The sequence below is a fragment of the Aspergillus alliaceus genome (assembly GCF_009176365.1).
Source record: "Aspergillus alliaceus strain CBS 536.65 unplaced genomic scaffold BDW43scaffold_3, whole genome shotgun sequence".
In the NCBI taxonomy this organism is placed as follows: domain Eukaryota; kingdom Fungi; phylum Ascomycota; class Eurotiomycetes; order Eurotiales; family Aspergillaceae; genus Aspergillus; species Aspergillus alliaceus.
Genome location: NW_022474686.1, coordinates 377,844 through 399,992, shown reverse-complemented (window position 1 = coordinate 399,992; position 22,149 = coordinate 377,844). Strand labels below are relative to the sequence as shown.

General features: G+C 48.2%; 10 protein-coding genes across 10 annotated transcripts; 5 read left to right on the top strand and 5 right to left on the bottom strand.

Moving 5' to 3' along the window:
• Positions 1–272: 272 nt before the first annotated feature.
• BDW43DRAFT_261624 (uncharacterized protein) lies at positions 273–1,294 on the bottom strand. The gene has a single exon (XM_032040328.1). The coding sequence runs from the start codon at positions 1,256–1,258 to the stop codon at positions 1,034–1,036; it is 225 nt and encodes a 74-aa protein (XP_031905272.1). The 5' UTR covers positions 1,259–1,294; the 3' UTR covers positions 273–1,033.
• Positions 1,295–1,681: 387 nt separating this feature from the next.
• Positions 1,682–2,651, bottom strand: BDW43DRAFT_116316 (GNAT family N-acetyltransferase). Its single transcript, XM_032038009.1, has one exon. It carries the CDS (start codon positions 2,463–2,465, stop codon positions 1,776–1,778), a length of 690 nt encoding a protein of 229 aa, XP_031905271.1. The 5' UTR covers positions 2,466–2,651; the 3' UTR covers positions 1,682–1,775.
• Positions 2,652–4,136: 1,485 nt separating this feature from the next.
• Positions 4,137–5,767, top strand: BDW43DRAFT_116329 (T2 family ribonuclease). Its single transcript, XM_032038011.1, has 5 exons — positions 4,137–4,583; positions 4,638–4,816; positions 4,882–5,012; positions 5,077–5,272; positions 5,333–5,767. The coding sequence occupies exons 1-5, from the start codon at positions 4,339–4,341 to the stop codon at positions 5,455–5,457; spliced, it is 876 nt and encodes a 291-aa protein (XP_031905270.1). The 5' UTR covers positions 4,137–4,338; the 3' UTR covers positions 5,458–5,767.
• Positions 5,685–7,271, bottom strand: swc5 (putative Swr1p complex component (Swc5)). Its single transcript, XM_032038012.1, has 3 exons — positions 7,155–7,271; positions 6,840–7,079; positions 5,685–6,774 (listed from the first exon to the last, which is right to left on the bottom strand). The coding sequence occupies exons 1-3, from the start codon at positions 7,202–7,204 to the stop codon at positions 6,078–6,080; spliced, it is 987 nt and encodes a 328-aa protein (XP_031905269.1). The 5' UTR covers positions 7,205–7,271; the 3' UTR covers positions 5,685–6,077.
• A 166-nt stretch (positions 7,272–7,437) lies between these two features.
• On the top strand, positions 7,438–9,860 carry BDW43DRAFT_261617 (transcription factor domain-containing protein). Its single transcript, XM_032040327.1, has 5 exons — positions 7,438–7,854; positions 7,908–7,983; positions 8,031–8,456; positions 8,507–8,653; positions 8,711–9,860. Exons 1-5 carry the CDS (start codon positions 7,449–7,451, stop codon positions 9,282–9,284), a joined length of 1,629 nt encoding a protein of 542 aa, XP_031905268.1. The 5' UTR covers positions 7,438–7,448; the 3' UTR covers positions 9,285–9,860.
• Positions 9,861–9,988: 128 nt separating this feature from the next.
• Positions 9,989–11,377, top strand: BDW43DRAFT_116248 (short chain dehydrogenase family protein). The gene is made up of 5 exons (XM_032038007.1): positions 9,989–10,204; positions 10,263–10,691; positions 10,756–10,853; positions 10,907–10,978; positions 11,038–11,377. Exons 1-5 carry the CDS (start codon positions 10,111–10,113, stop codon positions 11,281–11,283), a joined length of 939 nt encoding a protein of 312 aa, XP_031905267.1. The 5' UTR covers positions 9,989–10,110; the 3' UTR covers positions 11,284–11,377.
• On the bottom strand, positions 11,377–12,518 carry BDW43DRAFT_116239 (putative DSBA family oxidoreductase). The gene is made up of 5 exons (XM_032038005.1): positions 12,417–12,518; positions 12,280–12,358; positions 12,186–12,226; positions 11,943–12,067; positions 11,377–11,854 (listed from the first exon to the last, which is right to left on the bottom strand). The coding sequence occupies exons 1-5, from the start codon at positions 12,448–12,450 to the stop codon at positions 11,471–11,473; spliced, it is 663 nt and encodes a 220-aa protein (XP_031905266.1). The 5' UTR covers positions 12,451–12,518; the 3' UTR covers positions 11,377–11,470.
• Positions 12,519–13,156: 638 nt separating this feature from the next.
• Positions 13,157–14,887, top strand: BDW43DRAFT_306291 (major facilitator superfamily domain-containing protein; the record flags this gene model as incomplete). The annotated part of the gene is made up of 3 exons (XM_032045999.1): positions 13,157–13,544; positions 13,606–13,852; positions 13,915–14,887. 3 exons carry the CDS (start codon positions 13,157–13,159, stop codon positions 14,885–14,887), a joined length of 1,608 nt encoding a protein of 535 aa, XP_031905265.1.
• Positions 14,888–16,687: 1,800 nt separating this feature from the next.
• BDW43DRAFT_306290 (uncharacterized protein) lies at positions 16,688–17,512 on the bottom strand (the record flags this gene model as incomplete). Its single annotated transcript, XM_032045998.1, has 2 exons — positions 16,688–17,104; positions 17,189–17,512. 2 exons carry the CDS (start codon positions 17,510–17,512, stop codon positions 16,688–16,690), a joined length of 741 nt encoding a protein of 246 aa, XP_031905264.1.
• Positions 17,513–20,550: 3,038 nt separating this feature from the next.
• On the top strand, positions 20,551–21,888 carry BDW43DRAFT_306289 (uncharacterized protein; the record flags this gene model as incomplete). The annotated part of the gene is made up of 4 exons (XM_032045997.1): positions 20,551–20,733; positions 20,951–21,313; positions 21,362–21,437; positions 21,497–21,888. 4 exons carry the CDS (start codon positions 20,551–20,553, stop codon positions 21,886–21,888), a joined length of 1,014 nt encoding a protein of 337 aa, XP_031905263.1.
• Positions 21,889–22,149: the final 261 nt, after the last annotated feature.

Genomic DNA, 22,149 nt, shown 5'->3' with positions numbered 1-22,149 from the left:
ACTTAGTACCGAGTAGTCATCCAATCAAGACACCGCTGCACAGACATTCTATATCGCGCATGGAATGTAACCATCTGCTTTTATCCGTGACCAACGTCGAGTCTTCTAGTCGAAATTATTTGGTTCCAGGGAATTTGTGAGCCATGGTACCGAGTAGAATGAGTCCACCCAACACCTCGACGCGACAAGAACATCCACCCGAGACCCCATGCCTATGGTAGTATTCTTAAGTGTATGTGCCTTTGTCCAACGCTTTTTCCTCATCTCTCCCGCCCCCCCTTTTTTTAGATTTTTGTTTTTTACCATATTTTTAATTTTATTTTAAGCTTTCCTATCAAATCACCAGTTCATTGACAGGAGCACCACAGGTCCCGCTCGATGGCATACACAGCATTTCTATCAAAGCTTGCTCTAGGACTCCCACCAATACACGGGCACCCACAACAATCCGATACTACCTCTTGGCTCTCTCCATTCAATCTTACAGTTCCAAAGTCAAGGCGAACGATAATTCGTACTACAGCGGAGGCTTATCCCCAATCCCCAACCCGACCAAAGCAGTTTAGCATGGCAGCCTCGCATGAACCATTCGCCTAACAGCCCATTGTCCCCCATGGACCGACTGCCGGTGTGACTCGAGTGAGCGGTTGTTTCGGACCCTGCAGCCAACCAAGATATACAGACAGGTGAGAATGATCCCTCACCGACTGAACATGAACCCAATCTGCATCGAAATACTACGAGAACAGAGCCAAACTGTTCCAACCACCCGACCCTTACTTTACGGGCTGCGGAGATCCCATCATTCTACCTCCCGGTCGATAAGCAACTTATAGGCTGGCCCTTAGATACCGGTGAGATGGTTACACTACAGCTGCAGAAACTGGTTTGCTCATCTGACTGTATGATATCACATGCATGCCGGGTAGTCTTCCCCTTCGCGATTATTCATGTATTTTTCTTCCACTCTGTGTTGCAGGTTCAGAAAAACCCTGTGCGTGGGTCTTGAAGCCATCAACGTGACCTTTTCTTGTCACTGTAGGTTCTGCTTAGGCCGGTTGGTAATGGTAATATTGGAGATCATAGTTGAGATTGGTGATACTGCGCCTTCCCGCTTGAGCACACTTGTTGAGGGTTTATTGTGACCTGATCGTTTTTTTGTCACCTTATTCAATACCATAGAGCAACAGCCTTGTACGAAGAATGCATAGGTACAGTAGAAGGCCTTTCGATCACGACGCCCGTTATGCAGTTGCATTTGGTAATAATCTATGCTATGGGCAAAGAACTCTAGGTTAGTTAGTTAACTAAGTTAGTGTGCACTAAAGCTGATTACATAATCCCACCCGTTTAAATAGCGCCCACCTGCAAATTCTTCACGAACACCTCCAGGTAACCATCGACAATCGGTCAGTCACGTACGTAGCTCTGTGGTCATATGGGGCTAGGTATATCCTCTGTACAATGAGTTTCTATCTAAAAGCCTTAATTGGTGACTTGGTTGATGTCCGCTTGGTTATGTTCAAGCCTGAGACAACCAATACTCCGTTCTTTGCGTATCCGTACATACGAAGACTGCTTGTCTGAACCGTCTCTCAGACTATGATGACAACCACTTTGGCATGATGCAGGAATCTGCGATGAGTGCTCCAATTTCAAAATTTCAAGCTCAACAGTCTGAGTCTTGAGGAGGCGGCGGCTGTTTACCTTAGCTAGATATTTCTAGGATTTGGGATCATTACTTACTCAGAGATTATTATCAAACACCTAGCTAACTAGCAGTCAGTCGGGTCTGTACTTCGTGCGAGATCTAATCCAAGGAAGAGCGTTCCCTCCAAAGGAGTCTCATAGTAAGGAGCGATTTCCACGAATCCCACCCGCTTATATAGCTGAATAGCGCCCGCCATCCAGGGAAGAGTGTCGAGTCTCAACTCCCTGTACCCAAGGTCCCTCGCTCTTTGAACAATGGAATTTACCAGGACTTTCCCCAGTCCCGTTCCCCGCGCTTCGGGGGAGACATACAATCTCTTCATCTCACAATGCTTTCCATCATCTGACAGGTCTTGTCGTTCTGCACTTGAACTCTTCTTGAGAGGACGAACAGCCACGCATCCAATCGGGACATCTTCGGCACTATAGGCTAGTAGTAACTCCCCCTGCGGTGCAGCGTATTGGCCAGGGAGGGATTGTAGCTCGGAGGCAAAGCCTTGGAAGGTCAGGTCGATCCCTAGCCATTCAGCGTAGGATTTAAAAAGGACTTTGGCTGCTTCTATGTGATCTGCAGTACGGGCTGGGGTGATGCGAAATGTTGGGCTGTTGCTTGCCATCCGTATCTTGATATTGTGGGCTGTGATCCCGAGATGCCGGTTAATCGCGGAGGTTTGACTTTGGTTTGGTGATATGCCCTTATAATTTTCAATGAATGGGGCGGCTGGTGTTCTGGAGCTCAAAAGAGTCTGGTTCATGGAATTTGACCTGTAGCGTTTCCTTCTTGATAGTCATACTTCAAACAGGGGCTGCCGGTATCGGACTGCGTTGTGACTCAGTGGATCGACACATCCAAGTTCTTGCGGCTATCCACGGACGAGGCATGTTTGGAAGTCAATAGCTGGCTCTGACGGGAGAAATCATGGATTTGCTCCCTAAATGTCTTTTCTAGGTGGTGGGTATCTTTTGTAGTTGGCCTCAGGCTGTCAGGCTAGCGGATCGGGTTCACAGGACATGTCGCATTTCATCTTCTGGCGTTACTCATACATCTCGGGTCATTTCCCCTTGTCTTCTTTGTGCCAGTCTTATGACTTCCGAATTTACTTTCATTTTCATCGAACAATCTGTTAATGGCTTCCTCGAGTATCTCATGGCCGGGCTCGAGGAAGCTACCTCCCATTTATACTAAGAATGTGAACCATATGCAGTGTAATCATGTTCTCCCTAATTCAACTCACCCGAATCGAAATCAATACTTATCTGTCTTGGGCCCAGCCTCTGAACGGGAGTGCTTGACGTGGATGTTGATGATGTCGCGTGTGGAACTGGATAGCATGTTCATCTTTCCTGATCATGAAAAAGGAAATAGAACCTGTCAGTTTTCGCGTGAAGCTTCAGGAACTTAGTCTGAGGTCTGCTGCCTCCTCGGTGCCATAAAAACTCAAGGACTGACACAGTTAGTTATTATAATTTGGGAGTTTGCGATACTTTGCCACACGATCCTAGAATCGTCGTCGGTCAACGACCGATGCTCTTGTCGGCACATACACGTATCCATTCGAACCTGTCCGTCAGCAGGAACATATGCGTTGAAACCTGTTAACGTGTCTGTATCCCTACTCGTGTACATCATATAGCCCTCGATTTCTCACTTTTCCACGGCGGAATCATCGTTTCACAAGAGCCTACAAGAACGGCTGCTGCCAGCAACAGCAGTTTAGTTTTGCTGACCTACAATATACTCTCGCTGCATGAGCGACTCATCTACAATGGTTTCCTTGGGGGTCACAGGAGCATGCAACAATAATACAGTCCTCGGTTTGTGATCGCCAGGGGCTACCATCATTTACTTTTTAATCTGGGGTAATCCCATGACCGTCTTGCATGACGGGCACACTGGCACCAACGGCTAGCCCTTCATAAAATTGTATGACATTTGTGAAGGTGTTATTGTTCGACCTTTTCTCTTCCCCAGCACCTTGTCGAGTTGTTATCCCCGCTAGAGCTAGCAAGCGGATCGCTGCTGCATTCAGCTTTTCATGTCAGATCGTCGGATTCATTAAATTAAAGATATGGGCACGGATATCATTGTTACGACGTCGGACGAAACAGAGCGAGCGTACGGATGGTCAATTTAGACGATGCAACGTTCTGATACACGGCGCTGAAGAAGTCACCCGCGATCGACATTGGCCTGATTCTCCTGTCCACTCCCTTTTGGTTTAACACCGAAGGCGCCCCGACGGAACATCTGGGCTGTTACTCCAGATCACCGAGACGATGCCCAATTGGCTGTGGGCTGTGGGTGGTTGGAATTTAGTGGCTAACGGAATCAGGATATAAGCGGGTCTAGACGGTCTTGTCCGATTCTCTTTGCTTTTTGCGCATCGACCAGTTAATTCTATCGGTCCTCAAATCAGAGGGCTCTTATCACGACATGTGCCGCTATTAACAGTCAGTGGACCGAAGCGAAGTAGTCAACTAACCACCGTTGTTTTCTTGGTCTTTTCCGATTAGATGGGGCTCGCGTACAAATAAATAGGCACAATGCCTGCCTCTTCCAATTGTCGTCTCTCATAACTCTCCCAGGCTAGAGCTTCTCTTAGTGTTTACAACGCATTTTCACGAAAAATGCGTTTTACTCCGTCTCTCTCCTCCACGGCCATGGTTGCCTTGAGTGCCATGCAATTGGCTGCAGGCGCGGTGTTCGATTTTGAGTCCTGCCCGGCTGATATTCCCTTCAGTTGTCAGAACACGACCGCAGTGTCCGACTCTTGTTGCTTCAACTCTCCAGGAGGTGCACTTCTTTTGACCCAGTTTTGGGACACCGATCCCCCAACTGGTCCCTCTGATTCCTGGACCCTTCATGGACTCTGGTATGTCTGAAGGAGACGGTCTGCTCAGACCTGACTAGAGCTGACAATTACTAGGCCCGATAACTGCGATGGCAGCTACGGGCAATTCTGCGACAAGTCGCGCGAGTATTCGAACATCACCTCCATCCTTCAGGATCAGGGCCGGACAGAACTTCTGTCCTACATGCAGAAATACTGGCCCAGCTATGAGGGCGATGATGAAGAATTCTGGGAGCATGAGTGGAACAAGCACGGTAAGCATTCGTTACACAGCCGGAAGCGCCACCAGGAGGTCAGTCGATCGCTAATTGTATAAAAAAAATAATAATAAAAGGAACCTGCATCAACACGATCGAACCAAGCTGCTACAAGGATTACTCCCCGCAGAAGGAGGTAGGCGATTATCTGGAAAAGGCCGTGGAGCTTTTCAAGGGTCTGGATAGCTACAAGGTTTGCCATCCTTCTTTCTTTTCCGCTTCTTCATTCCTATCTCATCAGAGTCTAATGGTCTCAGGCCCTCGCCATAGCTGGCATCACTCCCGATTCCTCCAAGACTTACAAACGGAGCGAGATTGAGTCTGCGCTTGCTGAAGTCCATGGTGGCCACAAGCCGTACATCAGCTGCGAGAAAGGTGCACTGAACCAGATCTGGTATTTCTTTAATATCAAGGGCAATGCTATCACCGGCGAGTATCAGCCAATTGACCCTCGTAAGCACTTCCCAGTCTAGGCGATATAGAATATTGTCGAGAGCGCTAACTTGATGTCAGTCGCGTCTCCTGGATGTTCTTCCTCGGGTATCAAGTACCTGCCGAAGTCGAAGAGCAATAATGCCTCCGCGCCAGCCTGGCGATTCCGGAGAGAAAGGGCTAACCAATCTGTTCGCTTGGGTTAAAACGATCTACTCGAGATGAAAGTGGTATAGATGATGAAAACTATATGTCCTCCGGTCTGTTAGGTTGCACAATGACATGTTTACATATTATGATTAGGATGGTTTGATTCTGTATGAGACTATGTCACTGATAGTGGTTAATGTACAAGGTTGGTGCTTCTGTGGCGTACGAATAATCCCTCGTACTCGAAGTGATGAAAGGGCCATGAAGACCACGAGAAATGGCACGACTATCCTCTAAACTTGTATCACTCCGATATGATGAGTGGTGTCCAGATAAGATCGGACGACCGTACAAATCGAAGGCGGCTGAATGGGCACCCGGGCCTTCACTGGTTTGAGTTGGTCACTACCACTCTAGAGCAGTAGAAGACACGTAATGATTTTCGTATGAGTTGGGAGTAGATGTTCCCATCAGCATGACAAAGGAGACCCTAAGCCTTCGTTGTTCAACGCGAACGACTGCCAATTGGCCTCGTCTGTACCGATGTGCATTCGAAGCTGTAATAGCAACATGGGTTTAATGAGCCAATGGACATATCGGAGACATATGACGTCGGGTGTGGTAAGTCGCTTCCGATGTAGTTGCGCAAAAGCGAAAGAGAGATTCAACAAACCCTCTACAGTCCCTTTAAACGCACGTTTCTCCTCTCTTCTTCCTCCTTAGCGCCCACCCGATCCAAGAAATCCATGCGCCCGAGGAAACCTTCCTTGGCCTTGCTGTGGGTTCTGAGCTCGTCCTTGATGCCAGTTTGATCCACGTACGCAGCCCAATCCAAACGCGACTTCTCGACAGTATTTATCTTAGGGCCTTGGGCGTTCTCTTCTCCTGTTGATTCTGCAGTAGGTTGTTTCTCCCAGCTCTTCTTGATAAATCCTGTAGGGTTCGGGTCAAAGCGGGAGACCTTGCGGAGAGGGCGGCGAAGTTTTTTGAGGGTCTCTTTAGGATCTGTGACGTTCTGGGCGGCAGTTATTGTTTCGACATCCGTTTCGTTGGCCATATAGAGCTTGGCCTCCGCCGAATCTTTAGGAACGATCTTCTCTTCCGTAATCTTTTCGCCGGCAAACTTATAGGTTCGCTTGATTTTCACCATCTCCTCTGAGTATTGACTCGCTTCTCGTTTGTCCTCGGTGACTAGATATTCGTCACGCATCTCTGTATCCTTGTTGTCTCCATTTACCGGCGTATGGTCCTTCTTCTCACCCTGAACTGATTGTGGATCCAAAGAAGCATCGGAGGCGTTCATCTTCGCCCACAGCGCATCCACATCGACCGTTGCTCCATCGATCTTTGCCAGAGGTTTCCGCTCTTCTTGGCTATACCACGGCAAAGTAAGCATTAGGCGAATATGGCATGAAATGAAAGGGGGTAGAGAGCATACGTTCGCATTTTCATGGCTCGAGTCCGAACGAAGCCGCCAGGGCCACCTTCTTCGTCATCAAATTCGATATCATCCTCATCGTCTGTCCCTGATTTATTGCCTTTCTGCTTCTTGTTCTTTTTTGCCTTTGCCTTTTGGATCGTTGCTTCATCCCCGGAGTCTAGACCATCATCTTCCTGTCCAGGTTCTTTCCTCCCCACCTTGCGTTTTTTGGTCGCGGGCTCGGCGGCCTCGTCGTCGCTATCGGAAGATATAATGTCATCATCATCTTGGGCAGCGTCTAGCTGAAAATCTTCGTCTTCCTCAGAGTCATACTGTTCATCTACGAGATCGATGTCGGGTACGGTAGCTGGGTCGACCGACATGGTTTCTGGTCGAAAAATAGTGTTTCTTCAACTGAGTAGGAAAGTGTCGCAGATCCAAAGAAGCGACGATGATGCGTGAGAGAGAAGAAATTCTGCCATGGCGGTGAGGAATCAAAGGCCATTCAATACAAATTCCCATTTATCCAGCCAATCAGGGTTGGGCCGAGGATGCCTTGATTGAAATGGCGTCGATAAGCAGACAATTCATCCATTCCTTCGATGAATCTATCACGAACAAGTCTCTATGGCACAGTATTACTCTATCTGTCATCCCGATCATCTTGAGCCGCTTGAGTTGGAAATTTTAACCCGTCGAGATGCTTTTGGCCTCCCGCCTAAAGCGGTCCGAGATGCTCTTGTGGACGTGTTCTTCAAATGGGTAGCGCCAATACTACCGGTCGTAGATCGCCATGCCTTCATGAGGCAGTATAACGACACGGAAGATCCGCCGTCAATCCTACTGCAACAGGCGATACTCATGGTTGCTTCCCGGTTCTCTCTCTGCCAACAAGATTCGCAGGAGTATACGGTTTCTCCGCGCGCGTTCTATAAGAAAGCTAAGGCTCTGTACGATGCGGGATACGAGCGCAACTTGGTTACGATTGTTCAAGCTGTGGTTCTACTAGGCGCTTACTGGGAGGGTCCTGATGGTAGGCCCTTCGACCGTCTTGATTCACTATCTATTAGTGCTGACTTATTAAAGACCTTACCGAAAGCGGGATATTCTACTGGAGTCGACTCGGTATTGCTTTGGCGCAGGAGCTAGGGCTTCACGAAAGGTAATGTGTCGAGGCAAAGGCTTGCGGATCTCAACTGAGTAAATTAGTGAGAAATATATCGATCTCCAGCCATCGGAACGAGGCCTCCACAAGCGGATATGGTGGACACTGTATACCCGGGACCGCTCTGTAGCTGCAGCATTTGGCCGGCCTCTTCATATTAATCCTGAGGATTGCACGGTAGAGCCGCTGACAGAAAATGACTTTGTCGAGTACGACGAACCAGCATCATCAGGCAACCTCACAAACGAAATCGAAGCTCGCTTTTTCATAGAATATGTCAAGTTGTGTCAGCTTATGGATCTGGGCTTATGCTTAAATCTTTCTGCGAGGTCTACACAAGATGCTCGAGCCTCTGGGGCTGCACAGTGCGAGCTAGGGTTAAATGAGTGGCTCGTATCTTGTCCACCGGAGCTAACTTGGCGACAAACCCGGCATACGTTTTTGTCGGCGATCTTGTTTTCTACGTTTTAGTGGGTCTACCTCATAAAAGAGAAGATGGCAGCATGCTAATTGCTTCTAGCACTATTGTGTGCCAATTGCATCTTCTGCAGGCTCCTTATTCATCTAAGGAATCCCAGAGTTCGGCCTTTCATGCTGCGTCGACCATAGTCTCAATATTGGAGACACTGCTCTCACACGGGGAGCTCCAATATTCACCTTCGTCCATGTAACGGACTGCCCATCCTTCCTTGCAATTTATTGTATAAAGCTGATTTACAGATAGAATTTGCCATGCTGTGACATCCTTCGTCACCTTGAAACACCAAATGGATGCTTCGCTACCATCTCTCTTGCACGGTATCAGGCTAAAGCTTGAATCTAATCTAGAACTACTGGAGGCGTTATCTAAGACATGGCCGATTGCAAAACTATTTTTGGAATTCTTCCAAACAATGACGACGCCCGATCAATTCAGCCGCTTACTGTCTGTCGCTGTTGGCGAATGTCAAAAACGTGCCCTCGGCGACAAACAAGATGATGTGGATGCGCCTCGGAGACCAACGCCCTTTAAAAGATCGAAGATACAGCAGGTCATCCTTCCGCAAAGCAGAGTTGTATTCCAAACCCTGGCGCGTGAAACGCAGAAGCGGCAAACTATCTTGAATCAATCTCGAAGTTCACATTCTGTATCACAGACGGCTGGCCAGACGCCATTTGGGTCTGTCTCCGGGTCTCAGTCGGATAGTGTCGACCATGTATCTCCAACCGGGCTAGCAGATACGCTAGAAAGCTGTGAGCCTTCTGCAGTTTTGTGGAATCTCCGGGAGATAATTCGCATTGGCAAGAACCAGGAATAGACAGCGGTAGGTACTTAAAGCTCGGATGGTTTTTTAAGTGCTGCCACACGCATCCAAGCAAAAGGAATGCAAAATTAAATTAAAACAATAGTCTTGTTTGGTGGTACATTCGATTTCGTATGTCGCTTCTAAACTTACAGATACCATGGGAGTTCTTACAGCTATGCTTGAAGACGTGCGGCAGAAGATTCGACTGTAACCTATCTTGCCTTGAGTCTCTGAATGCAGGGAGAACCACTGAATGTTCACACGAGCATCTCTATTCCTGTAGTTCAAGGAGACTTGAAATTGTCCAAAAAGATCCCATAGGTGGTCTCCCATTTCATTTAATTCGTTGAACTACGAGCTCGGAAATAAGCCAGACATCGACGGGAGCCATAAAGGGACCGCTTCAAGACAGGGCGGACGTTTCTCCCAGTCTAGGCCTTTTATATAACCCTCTAGGATCCCTTTCGCTGTGTTAATTAGTGCGTGGCACCTGGACTTCATATATAGTATATGCTTTAAGAGGGAAAAACGTCTTTGCAATACTAGTGATGCTCGAATACAAAAAAAAAACCCTTGGAAATTTGAACTGGCGGGGATAATATCTCCAAAGCGATTGTATGGTAAACAGGTGGGGATTATTAATGTTATATAAATGGGCCGAGCCGAGCTCGGGTCGGTATCAACAGGGCACATTTCCCAGACTTAAAAGAAAGAGAGGATTTCCTCCGGGGTTAACAACACCCTATAATTTCACGATATATATAAAGAGAACTAACACTATCTAAGTACCGCCTGGATATATACAACATCTATCCGCGAAATAATTCAGTTTCTAGCAATGACATCAGACAAGCCAGTTGCCTTAGTAGTGGGTGCTTCGCGCGGCCTAGGACGGCAAATCGCTATTGACCTAGCAAAGAATAACTACACCGGTACGTTTATAGCCTCCTATCCTTTTGAACGAAGAGGCATCGTTAACAAAAATCCCAGTCGTCGTGGCCGCCAAGACCACATCCAATGCCTATGAAACCGTCCCATTTCCACCAGATCCCAACTCCAACAAGTCAACAATTGCCACTGTTGAACGGGAGATCAAAGAGGCCGGTGGCAAAGCATTCGCAATCCAGGTCGACGTCCGTGATGTCTCCCAAGTCGAGAACATGGTGAAAGAGACCGTGCGCCTCGCAGGAAGTCTGGACGTCCTTGTCTACAACTCCGGAGCAATCTGGTGGTCGTCTGTGGCGAATACCCCCACAAAGCGTTTTCAGCTCATGCAGCGGGTTAACCCTGAGGGCTTGTATGCTACTGTACAGGCAGCCCTACCTGAGTTTGAGAAGAATAGGTGGAAAGGGCGCATTGTTGTTGTGTCACCGCCTATCTACTCGAGGTTTTTCAGGGGGAAGACTGCTTATGCTATGGGTTAGTTACCCTGTTTTAGCCTTTTCGTCACGTTTCAGAATAGTGCGAGACTAACATGTAGCAGGCAAGGTTGCGATGAGCGTTTTGACTCGAGGTCTCGCAATGGATTTCGTTCGAGAGGGTCATAAGGATATGGCTATTACAAGTCTTTGGCCAGCGACAGTGCGTTCCCCAAGTTGTTTTTCTGGCAGACTATAATTAACTAACATTTGCAGAGTACCGAGTCTGCCGCGACAGAAGTGGCTACATCGCGTGATCCTTCTCGCAAAGCCAACCTCAGAAAGCCGGTATAGTTGATTCCTGGCCACCCTCCCCCAGTGAACATATCTCTAACCACATCATGCAGACTGTGTTCTCCGACGCCGTTATCGGCATTCTGAATACCCCAGCTGAGACTGTGAACGGAATGCTAGCGCTTGACGAGGATTTCCTCCGCCAGTACTGCGGTGTCTCGGATTTCTCCAAGTACTCGGTCGTCCCAGGCTCCAACCCACGGCGCATCATGCCAAAGGAGCTCCCGGTGCTAGAAGTAGCAGAGCAAGATGACGAGGGAATGCGGATGGATAGTACGAAGCTACGGGCGAAGATGTAGAATAGTCGGCTTGCTTTTATCCTCTCTGTTATTCACTTAAACAGACATACAATCTTCAATCATCGCCTACCTAGCCCAGTACCAACCCGTCTATGTATGATATACAACAACAAAATCTCAATTAACAAGCCTCACACATGACACAACAAAGAACAAGAACAGCAACTAACTCCCACACCCCTTAAATCTAAATCCTAGCCTTCAACCTCAAATCCTCAAACGGCAGCCCCAAAAACTCCCACATAAAATGCCACCGATCACTCCCAAAGAAGGGCTCCCCCTTTCCCTCCCCATCCAACACCCAAAACCACGGCACCCCGAACGCCCCCAACTCCTTCACGGCTCTCTCGGTCGTCGCAGCCAACTCCGCCTTCACCTCCGCCGTCCCCGCCGCAGCAATAATCTCCTTGACCTCACCAGCACTGAAGACATTTCCGAGAGCCGTGGCCAAATGCTCGGGCTTGGAAATATCCAATTGGGCCTTCCACATCGTCTCGAAGCAGCTTTTGAATGCTGATGCGAGGGTTTGCTTTGAGTGGTGGGCTTTGATGTAGGTTAGGGAGCGTTGGGGCTTTGGGAAGGGGGGTTTGTTTTGGTTAGTTTAGATTATTCTATACCCTAGTTCTTTACATATACGAGGGAGAATGGGGAAAGCATACCAAAAGCGACAAGATGGGCCACCAAGAGGGGATGTCGAATTTATGTCCAAAGTATTTCTGGGCTCGTTCGCCGTCGTACTTTGAGTAGGCGGCTTTGGCGGGGAGTGTCCAGGGAGGTTTGTTTCCTTTTTTTTTGGTTTGAGTAGTAAGTAGGGGTGTTTTCTCGCCGTTTACTTGTGTTTTTCTTTTTGCTTTTTTCCTTTTTTTCCTCCTTGAAAGAAACGGGGGAAAGTGTAGACTAACCGCTGCTCACGTTGATTCCGCCGAGGAAGACGGGTATATACCTAGAGTGGTAAAATGTTAGAAAAGGAAAATTGGTTGATGGGCAGGGGCCTACTCTATTTCGACACCTAGGCTTTCTAATGCAGCGGCATTCTTTTGCAGATAGGTGAAGGCGTAGAAGCTGTATGGCGACACTTTTATTGGACTTGTTAGTGGGTAGTTTGGTAAAGTTAGGGGACGGGAGGAACTTGCCGCAGTCGATGTAGCATTCGATTCTTTTGCCCATTTTTCACTTTTTGTTTTGTTTCACTTCTCTGGGTGAGGTTTGTTTGAGGTGAAGTTGTTGGGTATGGAATTGTTTTATCACTTATATGGCGGTTTTTATGATGATCGGTGGGGAGCCGAGGATGTTCATTTGACCGACGGCGGGTCGGCCTGGACTTGTTGCGCGCGTGGATATTTGTTGCCGAAGCATGGTTCTTCCTTGGTATATTTTTGATTATGGTTTTTGAAGGTGATACATGTACGAATAGATAGATCTACTGAATTTATAGGTAATCATGGGAAGTCAATACATTGTTTCGACACGTCAGCAATAATGGAAAGCTGGTCAACTGGTCAGCCATGCAAAGTCAGCACCTGCGCTGTCAGCCCTATCGACAATGTCAGCCTTGGTCGTTGTTAACGCTGTCTCCTCCGCGGGGAGCAGTAGGTCAATATTTATGATAGAATGGAGGGGCTATTGTCTCATGGTTTACTGACTGACCGAGATAAGTTGCTCAGCGGGGTGAAGAAGGATGCTCGTCTTTGCTATCAGAGGTTGTCTACAGCTATCAAAACGAAGCCTCTTGGCATGAAGCAGTACATATTCTATCAGATGTGGGGGCCATTATCTAGAACTTATTTCAGTGGCAAGCCATCCTAGCATCCTTCTCCTTTCCCTTTCCTCCATAACCCAGCAATACAAGGATAGGGTCTTTACTTTGTAGACCATGTCCATACGCTCAAGAGGATCTTCCATAAGTCGAGAAGAAACGCATGAAGCCGAGCCTCTTCTACAGGATCACCGATTGTCCATCTCATCCCGCTGCGAGGATGATCTTGCACTCCACCCAAAGGCCCCCCTCAAGACGGGGCGGCTATCGATATTCGTTATATGCGTATTGCTAGTCACATTTGGTGATTTTGCGGTTCTGTCGATCAACATACCGCTGACCAGACTGTACGAGAGCATTATCTGTTATCAGTATTATGAAAAAAGTGATCCCAGTCGCATTGATCCAGGAGGAAACGTGCCAGAACAGTGGTGCAAGATCGCCCCGGTCCAGGGAGACGTCGCCTTGATCCGGGGCTATGAAGCTCTCTTCACCTACATTCCCGGTACGTACTAGCAACGCAATAGTAGATCGTAACTACTAGCTAAGCTAATCTCCTCTGTTAGGCGTCATCTTAGCAATTCCATACGGTCTGCTGGCTGATAAATGGGGCCGAAAGCCCGTTGTTCTTCTCAGCGTGGGAGGGATCTTGTTATCTATGAACGCTACGCTCCTCGTGTGTGCATTCTGGAAAACCTTCCCCCTTCGTCTCGTGTGGCTAGCACCGGCATTCAGCATCATTGGAGGTGGCATTCCTGTCTTGTCTTCCATGATCCTAACCATCATCGCGGATATCATGCCCGAGAATGAACGGTTCGAATATCCTTCCACTACAATCTACAAAACCCGCATGCTAATGAGAGATTATAAAACAGAGCAACAGCCTTCTTCCGAATAATGACAGGCCAATATCTAGCCCAAACCACCGCCACACCCCTCTCGTCTACCCTAATGGAAGCCTACGGACCATGGCTACCAATCCAACTAGGCTACATCTGCGCATGCATCACATTCCTCATGGCCTGTCTACTCCGCGAAACTGCAAATCCAAATCCACACAACCAGCCCACCAACAACCCAGCAGACGAAGGCTCAGACTCAGACTCACCACCACCACCACCACCACTACCACTACCAATAATGACCGTCCCCCCCAAATCAAAATGCCTCCTCGCAAAAACCCCCCACCTCTACACCCAAACCACCACTCTTCTCCACCACAACCCCAAACTCCTCCTCCTAACCCTCACCTTCTTCATCAACGCCCTCGAAGAACCCACCCAAAGCCTCAATATCCAATACCTCTCTGAACGTTACACCCTCCCTCTCTCCCGTGCCAGCTTCATCATCTCCCTAAAAGCCCTCTCCACCATCCTCGTCACCACCACGCTCCTCCCCTCCGCCTCCTGGATCCTAACTCAACGCCTCAGCCTCCCGGAGGCCCGCAAGGACCTGCTCCTCGCCAGGATCAGCATCCTCATGCTCTCCCTGGGCTTCTTCATCGTCGCCTGGTCGCCTACCGTCGTCGGTGCGATGGCCGGCTTCGTGATAACGACTTTGGGGAAAGGGTATGGGAATCTAGTCCGCTCGTTGGTGACGGGTTTCGTGCCGGGGAGGCTCCTTGGACGGGTGTATACGGGCATTACGGTTGTGGAGACTTGTGGGATTTTGGTTTCTGGGCCGTGGTTTGCGGAGCTGTTTCGGGTGGGTTTGAGGTTGGAGGGGTGGTGGTTGGGGTTGCCGTTTGTTGTTGCAGGGGGTTTGGGGGTGGCCGTTGCGGGTGTTGTTTGGGGGGTGGATTTGGGGGAGGGTGGTAGGAGGGGGGATAGTGATGAAGAGGGTTGTTAGGAGATAATGTCAGTCATCAGAGCTGAATGGACCACCATCAACGGGTTTGTACGGTAGGTGATTGTAGTTTGCTGGATGCACTTTGCCACTTGGTCTGCGATGTGCTCCTTCTGAGGCGGTGTTAAGGCAGGTCATGCTTAGTCTATCATATCGTCTGACCATCTAGTTGGTCCATGAGAACGAAGTATTGGTTGGAGTCTTCGGCCCTTTCCGTAACGACTGACGGGACCGGGGTCGTGGTATGTATGCTGCGGGAGGAATTTGATGGTTTGTACTTCTGTCTTTGGCGGTTGATTCGGTCCTTCTTTGAGGATAAACTTCGAACCCAGAGACCATACTCTCCGATCTACGAAGAGCTTTACATGGCTGGAATAGCTGCGGCAATTTTGCTTGGAGGCGGACCAGCTACAGGCTGGACATTCAAGGGCTCAGCTTCAGGCATTGGCGTAGTTGTAGCTCCCTTGCTGGGAGATCGGGCTTCGAGAGTACTATAGCTCAACTTTGAAAGGAGAAAGCCCTAGATGAAGGAATGATCTCAAAAGCACATTTGGGGTTTAACGGAGTAGAAGCTAGCTCTATGTCAGCCCAGGATGATTTATCATGATGATGATATGTCGCTTACTTTCCTCTAGCATGCTCAGTTAGGGCTTTTTGGACTTTTTTCGTAGTCCTCCTGTGTTGTTCATGGAGACTTGAAATAGTGTTCAATCGGGATAAGATGTAATTGCTGATGTCCATGGTGACCCCATCGTCGCTTCTCTGATATGCAGAGCACTCGTTCAACGCATCCACAAATATATACATTCGCTTAAATATCTGGATCACATTTCAAAGCATTGCTGCACCATCACACTTGGACCTGTCATTGAAGGTAATGTAGAAGAATGCCATACCGACATCACGGAAAGCCTCCTTGGCTGAAATGCATACTCTTGATAGAGCGTATACTGGATAGCTGTTGAGAGAAGGGCTGACTTGCCATACCCCGCAGGATCATTCAGCCAGGGAAAGAATTATCGTGAGCAAGCCAATCTGTAAAATGACCGCCCTTGACAAACCATAGGCCTGCTCCTTCGTGACGCTTTGCGCATATAGAACGGTGATCTAATGTAGTATCCGGGACGTCCAGACCCTTGAGCCGCCATAATGCCAGCTTGGATTTGTACGCCATAGTACGCCTGAAAAGAGGGTTGGGCTCAGCAATCTCCTCGGGGTGATTTCTCGATCTCTAAGTTGTAATGCGCGCAGGGCGAAGGATAATTTACGTCCCATCTTGGTCACGTTTTTGGTCAAGCTTTCTTAGATAGCGAGGAGATTGTTGAGCCTTTTGGCAGTTGGAACCAGCTCTTTGATCTCGCACTTTCTTGCGGAGTAGAATCTGAAGAGTGGTCGAGAAACTTGTAGGCTCCTGCATACTAATGCCGCAGCTTCAGGTGCAATAGAAACCGGTTCAGTCATGATAGATTGGGGTCCAACGAGGGGTGGGAAATGATATGCAGTGGGGTTAGAGCTAAAAGAAGATGGACTTGAATGTTTGCTGTCAAAATCTACGAGTCCTGGTGTAGGGAGGAGGGAGGAAAGAGGAAAAGGTAAACAGATGATGTGAAGTGTTACTGCTGTTTGCTACATTTGTTACACACCAAAAGATAAACACAGCGAATGCATACGTATACAAACAGTACCATGTATACCTTTAACATACACAGTAAAAGAAAACCCTCACTGTTCAACAGTGAGATGAATATCCGATTCTCAATTTACCCTCACACAAATATTCACCAACGCCAACACGAGGATATTTCAGGTCCCTGGATACTTCAGCGCGACTTCCACTTTTCTCAGCGGAGACGCATCCTGTTCTCGTTGCCTCGCAACACTACGCTCAAACCAAACCCCAACACCGGCCGCAACCCCCATAAGAATCTCCAACCCAACTACCAGCCCTGTGAGGATAAACGATGCCCCGGTGAGACCACAGTCTCGAGCGAAATGACCGGGTGGTGGTGTAGCAGTGTCGTCCACATTAGTCCTCAATTGGCCGTGCATCGTTTTCCACTTGCAGGTCCACGAATGCAGGGTTTCTACTTTCGAGAACCCACTTGGGGGATTCGATCCCGGTAAATGGATGGCAAATACAAGTCCGGCCAGTGCAACAAGGAACCCGGCAATGGCAATGGCTGTGGCGAAGAGGTTCAATTGCTTTATATGTGCGCGCGGCTAGCAGGGTTAGCAAATGGATTTGTTCACGGTCACGGTCACTTGCAGCATCACGGAGGATAAGTGAGTAAATGAAGAGCTTACAGACGGAATAAGGGCAAGGATAGTGTATGCCAAGTTCAGAAATGCAATCACACAGCCGCATGACAGCAGTGCGACAGTCGGACGGATGTCGAAGTTCAAGGGCCAAAGATATAACCCGACCCTCCCGTATGCTGATGTCGACCGGTATTGCTTATATGGAACTGTCTCGCAGGCGATGATCGAGACCGCAATGCTGAACAAAATGACTCCAAGCCCAAGCCGGATCCAACGAAGGTATTGGACTCTCTTGAGATATTTTGACTCATCCGCATCGGAGGCGCAGGACACATGGTAGGAGACTGAACTGGTTGAACCGGCATCCATATCAAGTACAATATAGAGATTATATTTCGTAAACAGAGTAGACAAGGAGTTCTTGACAAAAGTTTCGTTTCAAAAAAAAAAAAAAAAAAAAAAAAAAAAAAAAAAAAAAAAAAAAAAAAAAAAAAAAAAAAAAAAAAGAGAAAATGTGTTCGTGACTCTTGCCGGAAAACAGAGGGAAAAGTGAGAAAAGAGGGACTGGAAGATAAACAAAACAGCGAGCGCCCACCACACGAAGGCTAAAAACACAGCAGAGATAATCGATGGGTAATGGGGGTTTATAGTCAACTCGAGGCATTGGAATGGTAAACTTACTTCTAAACCCGATCCATCCACAAGTAGACGCTTCCCCAGCATTACAGTGGCTCACACTAATGCTCGTATAGATCACACCAGTCATGGAGCCTCTATAAGCGCTCAGGTAAAAATAAACTTCTGCAGGTTTCTGCACCGACCGCATCTTCGAAAAGATGTGTTCATGCACGGTTGCTCTAGATTTCCCAGGGCGCTTAATGGGATGTGGACGGAACCAATCAACGGTTATTTGGTGGAAGAAACCACCTTAGGTGTTGCAAAAAAAAAATGGATCAGGCCGGGATTAATCATTCGAGCATGATGATACGCTAAACGAAGCGCCACATGCTTTTGCAGTGTAGGGCAAGGCGGTTAGACGATATTATTTGCAGGATACAGCAGTCTGGAGCGGCGCGAAGGGGATGGGATTATGGAAGGTTAATAGGCCATAAGCCTTGCAATTTCTAGACAATGTCATCTATAGTAGCTGAAGTTACAAGTAAAAGGAATGAGTGGATTCACCGCGTCACATCTCACCCCAGGATTCGTGAGGTTTTTCCACCATTCAGCGCACAAAGAGATATTCATAGATTGGGGTTTCAATTTGACCTTAGTCCTGGCGCTTCCAATTAACTGTGACTAGCGAAAGGCCAAACACTGGTTGCTATATGATCTGTCTTGTCATTATTAAAAGGTAAAGGCAAAATGAACGTTGAACAGAGATAGTCTTACGAGGCTTTAAGCTATAACTATGCCTTGGTTCAAACGGAAAAGAGCGAACACAAAAACTTTGGTCAAAAAGACTCCCCTGTATATGCATTGAGCTTGATAACTATAGCCCACCCAATTTAAAACACCGTCTTGTATTTTCTCTAGACAGGTCGATTGTCGGTCCGTTCCACTTCAGGCGTCCACGAACCACCCAATCCACGCAAGCAAACACCATGATAAAACCAAGCATAGGTCCAGAAGTCCATTGGAGAATACTACCCCAGGATCATCCCAGCCACTAAGCCCACTGACAAAGTTGTCCCAAATAAAGGCGTCAGGGTTCTGGGGGGCTAGGATGAGAAAAACAGCGAGGAACACGGGCAAGAAGACAAAATTGCCCGCAGCGATTTCAACAAGTGGGAGTAGAGAACAAGCAATGTTATTAATGACGATTGGCATGAGAAAGGTCGCCCACATAAGCACTTTGTTGGTCGTATTCAGGATGGCTTAGAACGACCATTCTTATGGTTTGCTTCCCAAAGAAGAACAGAGCAATACCCTCGAGAGGAGCCCGGGAGAAAACCTATACATCAATATTAGCGGGGTTCCGCGGTGAGTTTCGAGATGAAGTAACATCAATCATACTGTAATCCATCCTGTACGGAAGTACATTAGCTGGTTAAAGCTTACTACCTCAATTAGGCCGACTTACCTTAAAAGAAAGTAAAGAACCTACAATAACCAGGAGCGAGCATGTAAGTCCAGTGATATTGCGATTTCCGCCCTATGAAGTGTATTCAATATCCCATACACGGCAGCCACCTAAGTTAAAGAGCTTGCGAATGCCAAGTTCCCTATTGAACTGACAATCACCCCGTACACGATGGCTGTAGGACCTCCATTAAGAAGGCCCGCCAGTATACTTGCACCCGCTGTCTCCCACGAAGCGACCAAGGTGGCTGAAAACGCCAAGAGAAGAAAAAAATATCTCAGAGGGAAAATATGAGACTCAGCGTCACAGAGCGCAAAGATGAAACAGACGTGGTTGCAGCATACCTCCAACGTCTGTCCCTGGCGATATTCAACGCCGCCATCATAAGTTTAATGGGCCCGCACTGGCGCTCATCTCAATTTCGTCGCCGTACATGTTTCCTATCCTCGTTAAACCTTTTCAACGATTACAAAGAGGCGATAACAAAGAACCATGACCATAACAAGCGGTTGTAGGAGACGTGCTCTTTCTGAAGGGCGGGGCGTCGGCGTCAGATAGAGGAACGATAGAATCCCAAAGAGTGTCTCTCCTCCGCTCCATCTAGGCTTAATGTTGAAAGACAATAGATTAAACCTAGACAATCCATATCTAGCAAAGAATTCATTTCACTCTCCGGAGAATTTTCGCGATCTAGGTGCAGTGAGAAAGGCCGAAGAGGCCGGTCAACAAAGAACCGACATGCCAAAGGATCGGTACTCGCATACACTTGGGATAGTGTCCACCATTACGATTGAGACATTATAGCACAGTGGAGGCTGGGGGAGAAGACTAAAAGCGCGGAATAGCTGTAGTGCATCTTTAGTAGTCATACTCCCGGTCTTCTTTGTCCCTCGAGGATTCACACTTGGTTGACAGTCTCTACCGAGGAGGTGAATTAGCCCTACCTCATCACTGCCAAGTAACTTCGTTGTCTCATGACAACCACCTCCCCCCCCCCCCCCGGGGTCTCTGGGCATTCTACGAGTGGCAAACATGTACGTGGCCATGTTTTCTAAGGCATTTTCTTGTAAAATGCGCCGGAACACAGATCTACTATCAGGCAAAGTCAGATTTGGGGCCCTTAGGGCGTGGTGAGCGAGGCCCTCAAACCGAAATTTTGCACTGTAGCAAGCAGGGATCTGTGTTCCAAACCTCTAGCAACGAATAGAAAGACAAACTTGCAAACATTTATAGTCATTTCCGAGGCTATTTTCCCCTCATTATCACTTCACTCGATCCTCTCCGGCTGCTTCCGTCTTGACTATGGTAGCCTCTCGTAGTGACAATGTCCAATGAAAATGCTCCATTTCCGGTCCTCTCAAACGACAATCGTGAGACACTTATTTATCACTCTCGTCTCCGTGGCCGTTCAGATCCCTTCATTATCTTCGTCGCGGCCAAACTACGGTCCGCCATATACTTCAAGCAGGGACGGCCGGTGGTCAATACTCCCATCTGGGTAGCTCTGGTAAGGGACCCAACCGATAGAGCAGAATACCACATAAATTAGCCATACATCACCCTCATGAAGATACTGTAATCATACAAGTAGATCTCATGTAAAAATCCATTGACCGTGGACCGGGACAACACATAGACACCCTCACAGCGGGGGCCATTCGTCAATCCAGCAAAGCCTAGCCCTAAGACTCCATCAAGCCGATATCCCAACTCACACCTACCAGTTCATCTACGCCGCCCAACTTTTCCTAATCATAGTTCTATCACTATCAAAACTATCAACCACCCTTCTACTCTGGACCCTAACCCTCAACAAAGTTATCCGCCAGACCTGCACCATAACCATCGCATTCACATCCACCTGGACCACATTCGCCCTCGGCCTCGCCTTCCGATGCAGACTACCCGAACCCTGGCTCTATACCCCAGACAGATGCGCCGGCACAATTATCTACCCAATGTCAGCCCTCCACATCCTCACCGAGGTGATCATCCTCGTAATCACCTTCTTCATGACGTGCCACGTCCAAATGCGACTAGGAAAACGAGTCAAAATCCTCTGTTTCTTCTCAACTCGAATCACGCACGTCTCCCTTGCCCTATACTCCACTAGCCCACCAAACTAACAAGCAAAGAAAACGGTGTTCATCGCCCTCGCAATCGCCCAACTAGCTCTTCTCCCCCCATTCCTCAACTCCCCAGACACTCCATGTTTGTTTCCCTTCCCCCTCTCTCGTTTCCCCCTTCACTAAGCTAACCTAAATAACCAGGGACAACGGTCACCTCAGTAATCTTCTCCCAAGCCATGATGTACATATCTGTCACCATCGTCTGCCTCCCAACCATCTGCCACATCTCCGCCGGCTTCCACTCAGACCTCCTCACCACCCGCCTCCCAGATGAGATACAGCTGAGGTCTCCGAAACGCAGCGTGTACGATAGCGGGCGGAGGGCCAAGAGTAGTTTTTATTCCGATCCTGCGCGCTTCAGTAATATGGCTCCGTCGGTAAGGACGGATATATCGTCGTGGCGGAAGAATGGGGATGGGAATGGGATTAGGCGGTCGAGTGCTAGTACGGAAAGTATGAGGCATTTGACTCGTGTGAAAACGCATGAGGGGGGGGGTGTGATGAAGACGGTGGATATTACGGTTTGGGTGTAGGATTCTAGGGGGTGAGGGGTCTTGGGCTGTGTGGTTTTTGGATGGTATATTGGTGTGATGGTTTATTATTGAGGTTTATTTTGGGGGGGTAGTACAGATACAGGAGTAATGGGATTACATTACACGGGTGGGGTATGGGAGCTGCATAGGGCTTGGTATATCGCCGAAGGAAGGTAGATATTGGCGGTTTGTATTGGGTTTGACCGATGGGTTTTCTGGTGTTCTGGTGTTTTCTTTTTTTTTTTATATTGTTGGGATTGG